The following is a 12682-nucleotide window of genomic DNA, read 5'->3' as shown; positions in this document are numbered from 1 at the left end:
CAATAACATTTTAATATTATTCCAAAATGTTTTCAGCGGACTGAAAGTTACATGGCCTCTCGAACTATGTAATAGCTTCAATAAAAGTTTATGTAAAATTACACCCAATTTTCGAAGTCCAAATGAATTTTGCAACTTTTCTAATTTGATTCAATTTGTTCGAATTCATTTTCAAATGTGAATATAACATTGCGTTTGTATTCCACGAAGGCGTAAGCAGAGAGCATAGCTCATTTTCATATTTTTTTGACATGTTTTAACATTTTGCTAATATTAAGAATCGAATCCACAATCGAATCCTTTTGTTTTAAAGAACCAGGAGAGTTTAGAGATGTCATATTAATAAATTTTGTCGTAGTTTAAGAAAGAAGTTAGAAATCGCATTATAATTGGTTCAGCTAAACGCGAGATTATTGTTAAGAAACATTCATACATAAGCTTTTTAGTTATTTTATTCAGCTGTGTGAGGACATAGGTTGAAAAAGTTTTTATTCATATTCATATTCATTTGTTTGCTTTCCACAATGTATGTACATAGATCTTTTAGTCTTTTACAGGTTAAAGTAACATTTATGGACTCAGTTTGGGCACAGTAATTTTAAGGATATAAAAACTCAGGCTTAAAATATAAATATATAAATAAAGAAACGAAATGATTTTATTTTTCTGAAAATAGGCTACAAAGGAGCACTTTTACAAAAAATAAATATATCTTTATATAAGGGAAGCTACGAGTAAAAGCTAGTTTCAAAATGAAATAGTTTTCCAGCGTTGTGTTCAGCTGTTCTTTGAGTCGCTGTAATTAACTCTGCTTGCAGGATAATGACCGTGCATTAATTAGACAGAGCAATTGCGACTCAAGTACTTTCATATTAAAATCCTTTTTTATTTACCTTGCTCTCTTGTGTTTTATGTTAGAGACATTTTAGTATATAAAGATACAGTATTATATAAACTAACTGTGTCGGTCCCTTTTTGGACCAAGGGACTTCTTTACGTAAGGGTGTGCTATAATACAATCTCAATGCTTGGCAGGCGTGTTGGAGATTGCTATTTATTGAAGCCGCATCTGTAGTCTTTGCTATGTCTGTCAAGTAAGTGACAACAGACCCCTATGTAAATTCAGTAGCCATTTGTCGACGTTGCGCTGCGTTGCGTTGCCGCGGTGTCGTTTTCTATATATTTTTTATGATATGCCCCATTAAAATTTGTATGTTGCGTAGTCGCGACAAGTGCAATGGATAAGATCGGGGCCTTTTTTGAAGGGGGGAAATCATCGAATGACTTCTCCCACCTTGGGCGAGAAGGAGTATCAGACTCTTACTGACTAAATATCACCCATTTCCTACTCCTGCATTGTGCCGGAGCCCCTGTAACTTGTTACGTTGTCTGCAGCTCCGGAGGACCGGGGCCTAAGTCGATAAAATAATTTCCTTTTGAAAGAAAGCTCATTTCTATTGAATAGAACAACATTTTCTTTGAAAAACTTCTCTAACACTTAATTCTTCGTCTCTTGAAAGAAAATCAAAGTTTTCGCCAAAGTTATGTGATGTCAGTGATGACTTGATCACTTCTTAACGACTAGAACTTTTCCACATTAAGTTCTAACACAAATCCTACAAAATTTCGCCTATTTATTTGAACAAAAAGAAAGATTCGAAGTTGACTTTAGCTTTTATGATCCAAATTCTTAACTTTGCTTAGGTAATATGACTATTAGACTCGTTTTGTTTTCAGATCACACTATTACAAAGTCAAAGTCAAAGCATTTATTTCAATTAATCCTTGTTAGGCACTTTTTAAACACTAATATTATAAACTTTTTAAACACTAATATTATAAACTAACTTCTGCCCGCGTTCTCGTGGGATAAAAGGTATCCTATCGCGATAGTTTAATTCTAGATGGACATAACATTTGATGTGCTATAAAGTTTGTATTAAAGTTAGTAGTAGTTAAAGTTTTTCAGCACTCATACACATACACAATACGTATTTTAACACAGGTAATTATGTAGAGCGAGTATCCCATAACTCCACAACCCACAAAATTTCCAATCCACCTATGATAAATTAGCAAAATTCAAAAGACAAATGTTGAATATCATAAGATAAATGAAAATTAGATTCGGACTAATGGGGATTTGTGGCGAGTAATTTGCTGCGAATGGCCGTAGTTGGGAGACCTACGTACGTGGGCGATGTAAAAGGTTATTAGGGACTTATGGAAGGTGGGTGATTACTGATTACATTTGGTTGCGGAACTTAAAGCGTTGGTTTCATTGCGGCGTAAAGATAATTTGATATGAACTGGGTTTTAAGAGCACAAATTGGTAGTTAGGGGATATACTTACTTATAATTTTAAAGTGCTTGTTGCATGTGTATTATGGGATTGTAGGTACTGTGTTGGTGGTGGTGTAATCTGTATTTATTCGTATTACTTTTTATTTATTTTTTTAGAATATAAAGCTTAAGAGTTTGTTTGTTTGAACTTGGTTATTCTGGTTCGAATTGAATAATTATATGTATGTTGGATAAATCCATTTATCGAGAAAGGCTATGAAATATCACGCAATTATCAATAGGAACCGAACAGAGCGAATGGATAAGATTTGAGATGTGTTCCTTGAATTGCACAAATAAAATGTAAAGTTTATAGGTCTAGAAACAAAAAGTCCCTACTAACATGTACGAGTAAATTATAGTCCAAGTAAGACGAATAATTTCGAAAAATTTATTTAAAAGTACATAGTTAGGTACTATATAACAACTATTTTTTTTACATATTCATTAAGGAAATAGTGGGTCGACTTACATTAATGATTTACGCGAAGAAATTATAGTCTATACCTCTGTATATATACATATTGCTGTACCTACACCTAAATAAGACGTAACTGTTATTTTTTCCAATTTCCTTTAACTTCCATTACACTGATTAGTTTTTATTAATGACTTTCCATCGTGTTTGTTCCATTTTCATTAGATTATCGCGTCAATTTCACACGGTAACAATTAATCTTACATTAAGAGGTTTCCGCTCTGAATACGGCCCTTTTTGTAGGTTACGCGGCCCTAAATACGAGTACGTAAGGTTTAGGTTCTGTTGTGAGCGGTTTTTGTGTCTAAATTACCTAAAAATTACGATTTACTCACGTAAATTAACGGAGAAAAGCTCTACTAGTTTGAACGTGTGTTAATTTATGTAAGGAAACCGTGATTTTTAGTATGTATTTGTAGTTTCGTCTCTTTGTTGTTGGAGTTACGAAAAATGTATGTGTAGTGTTGGTAAAATAGAGTATACTGCAAGGCAACAGTACACACTATACGACTCTTCTTGTATGCATCGTAAAAGTGGACTTACTGCCAATTTCACTTTCACCAATTTAGACTGAAACCAAGCTAACCAAGCCTCCTGATAAGCATTCTGAGATTAAGGCAAACCCTTTATGTACAGAAAATCCATATCCGGCGCGAATGAAGTGCGCCGAAAACGCTTTCGTTTCGTTTTCGTTCAACGTATAAAGCAAACTTGTGCTAAGGTTACTGAAAAACAAAAAAAAAACTACCACACCAACCAAACTCCCAATCCGCTCCCGCTATCCGCTCACAAACAAACCTACACCACTCCACCATTAAAGGTTTAGCAATCCAAAATAGAAACGTGATAGGTGAAGGGACTGCACTAGTAGAACAAATGGGTTGCCAGCTTAATTATAGTCATTGTTGCATGCCCGTCATTCTCTGACAGTCCGTTGGCTTTCTGTCTATTGTGAAGTAAAGTCAATAAAGTTTCGAATGCACTGAATAAATAGTATACTGGCTTCCACCATTAAAATAAAAAAGGCCTTGTCAGTAACATTTGTACTTTGCGCTATGTCACAACCATGATGCGAGAACTGCTTAACCTAAGCATTTAATATTGGGCCACTAAGATACAGGCTGTGCCTAATTTGGAGCCCACGGGTACCTCGATCGCAATTGTACTTATATTAATATTCCTTAGTTCCATGTCTCCATGTGATGTAAGTTGTGCGTCAAATTAGTAAAAAAATAATGTTATTTAATTTTTGGGGTACGGGGACACACGAGCAGACAGATCAGCTAGTAAATGAGTTACCACAGCAGAGTATACTATAATGGTTTATTTAAGCACCAGTATTCAATACCACTACTGCAGACTACCTAGCGGGTTTACCGGGGCTCCGGTTCAAAAAGCAGGAGTAGGAACAGGGTGGATTTTAGTCAGTAAGAGTCTGACACCCTCTCGCCTCGTCCAAGGCGGGAGAAGAGTCATTGGATGATTTTCCCCCCTTAAAAAAGGCACTAATCTCCCTCTTGCCTCACCCAAGGCGGGAGAAGAAATTGGATGATTCCCCCCAATAAAAAAGGTACTACTACTAACAGCAAGATACCTAGCACTATGCACCTTATTTACTGGACTTCTACGTCTAAAAGAAATAGGTTAGCAGTTTAATTATGGCCATTGTAGCATACGAGCCGTCATTCTGACAGCACGTTTGTTTCCATTTGTGGAGTAAGTCAATGAGAATTTCTATTAGCACAGGCGATGGAGGGTGACAGTTTGTTGAGTTGTGGTGAATGTTTCGAATAGCAGGTAACATATGAGAGGCTTTGTTCTAAAAAGGGGTAGGTTGAGGTGTATTTATGTGTAGAAGGCTTGCTTGTCGACTGTTTGTTTGGTAATTGGATTGTAGGTAATAGAGCTGATCAAACATTGCAAGGCATTAACATTTATTAACATGAATCAAATATAATTACACGAATACAGTTTGAGTGCACGGCTGGTGCGATGGCTGGTCAACCGGCTGCCGATCAATCTAGGATCAAACTTGAGGCTCTTTAAGTTAGTGCTTGCTATGATTTCTATCTACAAATCAGCCTAAGTTAGGGCTTTGAGTTCTAGTAGTATCATTGAATTATAAAATTCTCAATGTTTTTGGTAGCAAAACCTTGTATTTTCTACAACACTATAACCTATATCTACCGAAGGAATACGCACTATAAGTACTCTGAAGAAAAAATCTTAAAAGAATCATTCATCTTAGGAACTCATTGCCAAAACAATTTGTTTCAAACACAAAAGCACTTAGAAAACTTCACTCCCTACTAATAAGTACAGAACAATTAGTTTAACCGTCTCTGAGTAGTAATTGCTTATTTTCATAACAGTTAGTATTTAGCACTTGACAGACAGTTTGACCGTTGACGTTTGACCTTCATTTAGGAAACTGTTAAGTCTTTGTGATGCCGACGCGATTAGGTTACTGCAATGCTATGCTGCAAGAACATTAAAACGGTTTTAACATGAAGTAAGCTCGACCACATTCTCGCCCGTGACATGGCTGGTCAACCAATGACATGGGTCATCACGATACTAAAGAATAGCCGGTTTTGAGGGTGGAAAATAACCCAATGAATTCTCTCACTGACGAAAAACTATTTTGACCCACTGGGGTAACTTTGATTCAAATTAGATAACTAATAGGAATCTAGAAGAAAGCGTTTCTTAGTCTTAAAGTTTGGGTAAAAATTATCTTATAGCGTCAAACAAACCCGATTTCATGGTACCCAAAAACTCCAACACCCAATATGCTTGCAACATAGCTAATCATTACGTACTTTAAAGAACAGCTATCACAAACAATCCTAATTTATCTATCATAATCTATAGCCACCTTTTCACACATAAATCATCTATAGTTACTCATACACAATTTATGAAACCCATAAAAACAATAGCCTTAGGCAAGAATCGAACCTTAACACCAGACGCTGTGAACGTTCATCATAGAAATAAACAATAGATAAACAACATTTCGTAAGAGAATTGTTACTTAACTATGTAATGGAACATCACGCCTATCATCACCCGAAGGGATATACAGAGATATAATATTTACATTATCGTGAGAATAAGCCCCAAAGTTGAATGTATTTTACAGGCTGATAATAATGATGATGAAAAATCATAATTTTTAATTGTGATTAGTCTCTTAGGGGCTGTTCATATCACAGATGTGGCCCAAGGGGCTGAAGTCTTATCAGGAGCTGTGGACTACTTAGCGGGTTTACCGGGGCTCCAGCTCGAAAAGCAGGAGTAGGAACGGGGTGGTTTTTAGTCAGTAAGAGCTTGAAACTTTCGCTCTTTCGCCGCGCCATAAGCGGGAGAAGTCTTTGGATGATATTTCGGCCTCAAAAAAAAAAAAAAAGACTTAGAGAATTGCCACAATCCAAAAAATGAGATTTCTGATAACATAGCAATCGAGAACACAATTAAAAACAAAACTCAAAAGTTCATTACCAATGCAGTTGCAAGTTGCAACCACCCAAACATAACAAAAAAACAAAACAAGAACAATTTCAATATAACGCCTCGCGGTCATCGACACTTTGTATTGAATGATCCGACAATACTGTCAGTCAAAACTGATATCAATCCGTTCCGTTACCAGTCAAGTCAGCGTCAGCATCAGTTCACTTAACATTCCTATCAATCAGATGTAACAATCAAATTAATAAGCTCGTCTAATATATCTGTAATCATCTAAGTGTTAATGAGGATGGGTTTGGGGCTAGGAAAGTAGCGGGGTTTATAAGCGGAGAGATAGCGATTTTTTTATGAAGATGTAGGCCAGGTAGCCGTGAACATGCTTTTGGGGGGGGAATCATCCAATGGCAAGGCTGGAGGAAGTGTTCTGTCACTCCCTCCCTCATAACTAAAAACTACCCCGTTCCTATTTAATTTAACTTGCTAGGTCCGCAGCTTCAGGTCGGCATCAGCCCTACTGAGCCCCGTCTGTGGTGGATTGAAGCCATGAATAAGCATTTTATTAATATGATATTTCAATATTTATTAAAACCACCATGGTTTGTCTCGCGGACAATTCCTTGTGTGTTTCAATTCCCAGATCAAATAAAACAGATTTTTTTAATGCTAATGCATTAAACCTTAGCATTTTTAATACATGGGCATTTCCAAAAAAAGCTACTAAATCATAGCAGTAAGGTAGTGTAATTGTTTAAGTCACTTATTAACACTTAAACTCTGTCAGCCCGCCTTACTTCAAATGTAAGTGACCACAGTTTTAAGGGCCCCAAACCTAACAGTACATTGAAGGCATCACACTAAAATAATTGGCCCTTGATTGCGCAAACGATGGTACACAAGATACTAGAGTCATCAACTTACTGTTGTATAATTAAATTGATATTCCGGTATCGTTACGTTAGTTCTGGTTGTGATAGCATTGTAAACAGAAGGGTCGTGTTGCTTTTGGTATCTTGAAATAATATTGGGATTGTTTTAGAGCTGTTTAGTTTGCGTTTCATTAGGGTGAATAACGTAGTGATATTTAGAATTGGAAAGCCTTATTTTTAGGATAAGTACCTTATGTAAACTGTCAGTAATAGGTGTTACAATTTTTATATACGTAATTACTGAGATAATATTTTGTAGTTATCGGTTGGATAGTAACTATCTTATCGTTAAAACTATCCGTAACTCTTTCGAGTTAACAAGTCTTAAAGTTGGTTTTATCTATGTAGAGGTTCTAATTGAACTTTTTTTATAGAATAGGAGGCAAAAAAGCCGACGAATTATATTACCTGATGGTAAGCGATCAGCGCCAACCACCAGAAGACTATATCATCCTAATATTATAAATGCGAAAGTTTATGAGTTTGTATGTATGTTTGTTACTCAATCACGTCAAAACGGGATCGGGATGAAATTTTAGAATAGGGATAGATTATGGTCTGGAATAGTATATAGGATACTTTTCATCCAACGGGAACGCGGTCAAAGCCGCCAGTTTATTATATTCCTTTATTTTATAGCCTTGTGGATATTAATTAGAATGATTTTCAATTCGTGTTAAAAGATGTAATTGAAATTAATCTTCTAATTCGGAGCCAAGTAACCACAAATCATTTTAAAAGACTCTCATACATCTCTCAGTTTATCTCATCAAGGCGAAAAAACAAAACAATGACATAACAAAATGCTCCTTAAACACCAAAAATATTGACTTATCAACTCAATCTTCAATCTTGGTACCCAATCTGTATGCCAAAAACCTTCACAAATGTTTGTTCCGCATGATTGATTGCTTCTGAGTACTGGGGCTTTGGTTCAGTCCTTTGAGACGCCCAAAGACCATATTCAAACGTAAACACAAGTCTTGGTTACCTAGAAACTACGGGTTGAGTGTGAAATTGAAATATCGATCGGTGTGTTAAAATATGAATTTAGAATAACGTAGGTGATAAGTAATAACTAATATATGTATAAGGCTGAGGCAGTTTGTTTGTTTGAATGTGCTAATCTCGGGAGTTACTGGTCCGATTTGATTTTTTTTTGTTGGAGAGTTTATTTTTGAGGACGCTATAGGTTATAAAACATTCTGCTACAATCAATAGGAGCCGAGCAGCGGACGGAACCTCGTGAAATTATCTATATTATCCTATAATAACAAAGCGATAAAAACAATGCCAATTTCCTCTAGCATAACATAAAACAACTATCTTTACTTCAACGTAAAATCAGCTCTATTAAAACAAAAACAAACACTAAAATGACAAAGAAAATTAATATTACTTTACAACCTTTTGTCGCCAAGGAATTCTTTGGCGTATAAAGGCATTCTCTAGAGCCCTTCGTCTGAGGATCACTGTATTGTTCTACAGATTTGCAACACCAATTTATGTGAGTGTTCTCTCTTCGCTTTCTGGGTTCCTAGTACTTGGGATGTCTCACTTGATATTTGTTGGGTAAACAATTTACTTCGTAAAAGCTTGTTGTTGTGTTGACATTTAATTTAGAATATATAGTTACTATTTTCTATTTCTGGAATGAAATGGGTGAAAAGGTGACAGAGTTTTTGAAAAGGGATTAGGCAGAGGCTTTTGTTCATTTATGTCATATAATATCCTATTGTAATTAAGAGTTATTCTGTTACGTAATGTATTCAAAATGCTTTAATTAATTTGGTTTTGTGTAACAACTATGAAGTCGGAAATCCTAATTATTTGTTTTACGTACCTTAGAGAATAAAACCTCTACAAAAACGATTAGACCGATCGAATTGAAAACCTCCTCCTTTTTAATAAGTCAGTTAAAGACATCACAACGAAGAAACACAAAACAGTTCTTCAACCAATTAACTAAGCCAAAACACACAGAAATTAATACCAACATACAAAGGAATATGAGCACTAACAAGCACGTAATTAGCACCACATTACACTACAACTAAGCTGGAAGCACGACAGGCATAATAGCATAACTTAAGTTGTCCACTACACGTCAAGCTATACAAAAACCAGTATAACCTGAGCTTTGTACGTACGGAAAGATCATACGAAGCGGGTTCAAGATAAACTGGTTATGTGTACCTAACTAGCACATCAAGCTATACAAGTCCAGTATAACCTGATCTTTGTACGTACGGAAAGATCATACGAAGCGGGTTCATGATAAACTGGTTTGTGTACGTAACTAGATATGATGGGCTCAAAGTTGAATGCAAATTCTCGTTGAGAAGTTTCCAACATAAGCGTTAATGCTTCACATACTACAGAACATGGGAAAGTTGGAATTAATACGAGAGCTGGAATTTCTGGAGTGTAATGCGTACGGAATGGGATGGGTAGATTTTGTTTTGAAGTCGTAGGTACAGGATTTATTAATGTTGATGGAAGATTTGTAATTTAGATTGTTTTGTAAGCAGATTTAATGTAAGTACCTTATACTTTTGCTTGTAAAATTTTGAAGTCAGGCTTTTTAGAAGTTACTGCTTGAATGTCTAGTAAAGCTCTAAAGTTATAATACTACATGATCATTTTGATTAAACCAAAATTAGATTTAGATTTCAGCCATGATCGTCCCACTGCAGGGCAAAGCCTCCCTACCTTCCTTCCACTCGTCTCTTTTTAAACCAAAGTTATATACTCAAAAGTATATTGGACCTATCATAATTTCTTGTACCTATTCGACAACATATATTTTAATCAATTCTGAACCTTATTCAGTTTCTATGAGATGTGAGTCTCATAAAACCACCCGTGTTCTGTCTAGCAATATAGTTCTAACACTCCTTTCAAACCAAATTCTTCTCCATTCCCCTATTTTACTTAAAATTCAACAACTACTTACAGATCTGGTTCAACATCAGTATAGTTTCCCTCTGGATCTACAAGCCCCACTCTTATCGTGGGTAGAGTTTCATCTTCATCGTCTTCTACTTCTCCCCTCGCTTCTCTTGCTTCTCTTTCTGCTAATGCTCGAGCTGCTATCACCTGTTGATAAAGAAAAGTGTGTATTAAGTTAAGGGTGGTAATGTGCATTTTGCAGTGAGATGTTTTTAAGTAAGAAGTTGCGAGGCATTTTGCAGTGAAGAAAAAATTGCGAGACCGTTCTCAATTTAAGTGCCTGCAGACATTGTATAAGAATGACATTCATTGTATAATTCACCAACTTGCATTTTCAATAAGGAATATAAATACCTAATTGCCGTACTCTGATATGATTACTTTAACTATTCCTTAGTAACGATTTTATTTCGAAAACAATTGTTAAGTACTAGGTTAAGTAACCATTAAATGACTCTGAATACAGCGATAGGTGAGCGTAGTTCTTAATTTCTCCTTTCAAATTATTACATTAAAAGTCCATTTCCCAGGAGAAGAACAAAGACACAAGAAGAATCCCTATTAAGTATACAGCTCTACAATAACAATGTCTTTTAACCCCGCACCGCACGTTACACCTAACTGGAGGAAATTAATGCGCTGTCACTGCACCCTCATAGAAACTGCAACAGCAACTAATGCTCTTAAGCATACGTAATGCAAGACAAACGTTTGCACACTTGAATTCTCACGTTTCACTAAAACTTGTGTTTTGTTAAGGAGTTTAGTGAAAATGTTGGTAAAAGGTAGACTTTCATGTTTCTTTTGGATTTTCTAGTAATTCTATACTTATATTTATAAAATGAAAAGAGCCTAAATTGTAAAGTCATCATCATCTTACACGGAGAAGGTTTAAGCATTAATCACCATGCTTGCTTAATGCGGGTTGGCGATTTCAAACTTACAATTTAAAGTCCAGGTTTCCTTACGATGTTTTCCTTCACCGTTTTGTCAGTGGTGTCTAAACAAAACTTAGAAAGGACATATAACTTGGAAAAAGTCATATCGGTACATTAAAGCTAGAATAGGAACGGGGTGGTTTTTAGTCAGTAAGAGTCGCCCTCCCGCCTCGCCCACGTCATTGGATGTTTTTCTCCCCATCAAAAAACTGTCTATATCCACGTCTCTTCTCTATATGTCATTGACAAAACATTTACTTATTTCTTTTTATTTTATTTTTGCAGACAGTATAATGTTCTAAGACTAATTTATTTAATTGCTGTAATACAAGCTGGCATTATTATTTTAATGTAGAAATGTTTCTCATTAAGCGACTTAGAGCCTAAATCTGTGCATGTAATGATAAAGGTTCGTCCCTATTAAAAAGGACTTGTAGTATAATTGTTGAAACGTAAGTATTCCCCTTTTGCCCTTCAGTCGGGTGTGGGGACTATATTTGCATTATTTATGATGAAGATTTTGAAGGATATTCGGCAACTCAAATGTGCTATAGAACAAGTTGAGTTAGGAGCAAATATTTTCAACAAGTATAATTAATGGTGAATTGTAATGCACATTAAACATTCGGCACGAATGGGCTGGTTGGACCGGAGTGACACCACGGTCTCACAGAAAACCGACGTGAAACAACGCTTCCGTTGCGTTTAGTGAATGAGGTTACCAGAGGCCCAATTACATAATCCTCCCAATTCCTGATTCCTCAACAACCCTAACCCCCAAAAGGCCGGCAATGCACTTCTAACACCTCTGGTGTTTTGGGTATCCATGGGCTGCGGCGATTGCTTACCATCAGGTGATCCATCAGCTCGTTTACCGGCTTATTCCATAAAAAAATAAGGTTTTCATGTTTGCTTACCTGTAACCGCCTCTGTGCTTGCGGTGTGATCTCCACCACCCTGGACCATCGCCGCGACTTCCTCTCGTACTGCCATTTGTCGCTCAGCGCGCATTGCTCATCGTCAGAGTCGTTCTGTTGACAAAATAGAATAAATATTGTTAATATTAAACTCGAATTGTAATATTTATCAAGGAAATCAATTGGCAATACAACGTTGGCAATACAACGTTGGCACCAAATCCTCCATCAGACAACCACAAATGGGGCCCAGTAGGGATGATCCGGAGCTGGGGACTACCTAGCGGTATTACAGAGACTGCTTATCCTGCTTCAAGCTGGAGGGGCTCCAGCTTGATGCATGACAAGGAACGGGGTAGTTTTTAGTGAGTAAGAGTCTGACACTCCCTCTCGCCTCACCCAAGTCGAGAAGTCATAGGACGACATTCCCTCTTCATAAAAAAAAACCTTTTAAGAGATCGAGGCACTGCATTTCAATTATCGCATATCGTTTATAGCCCCAAACAGCAGAAGATCCAAAATAAAAAACACAATTGGAACCACCTCAAGCACATTAAGTAAATGAAAGAAAGAAACGTTAAGATGTAACGAATTTAATCAAATAACGATTGGGACCGTGTAACAGGATTAACACAAATTATTTTACGAGCTCGT

The 12682-nt window shown here is 36.3% G+C and overlaps 1 protein-coding gene across 7 annotated transcripts in view; it reads right to left on the bottom strand.

Moving 5' to 3' along the window:
• Positions 1-12682, bottom strand: part of LOC118277857 (rho GTPase-activating protein 7) — a 355041-nt gene that overhangs the window by 15380 nt on the left and 326979 nt on the right. For all 7 annotated transcript variants that reach the window (XM_050700316.1, XM_050700317.1, XM_035596825.2 and 4 more), the window contains 2 exons: positions 12029-12142; positions 10178-10320 (listed from right to left, as the gene is read on the bottom strand). In XM_050700316.1, coding sequence (XP_050556273.1) covers positions 10178-10320; positions 12029-12142 — 257 coding nt within the window. The remainder of the gene's footprint in view (positions 1-10177; positions 10321-12028; positions 12143-12682) is intronic.

Source organism: Spodoptera frugiperda, chromosome 18 (assembly GCF_023101765.2).
Source record: "Spodoptera frugiperda isolate SF20-4 chromosome 18, AGI-APGP_CSIRO_Sfru_2.0, whole genome shotgun sequence".
Classification (NCBI taxonomy): Eukaryota; Metazoa; Arthropoda; class Insecta; order Lepidoptera; family Noctuidae; genus Spodoptera; species Spodoptera frugiperda.
Note: the sequence above shows the minus strand (reverse complement) of the source record. Positions and strands in the feature narration are given on the sequence as shown.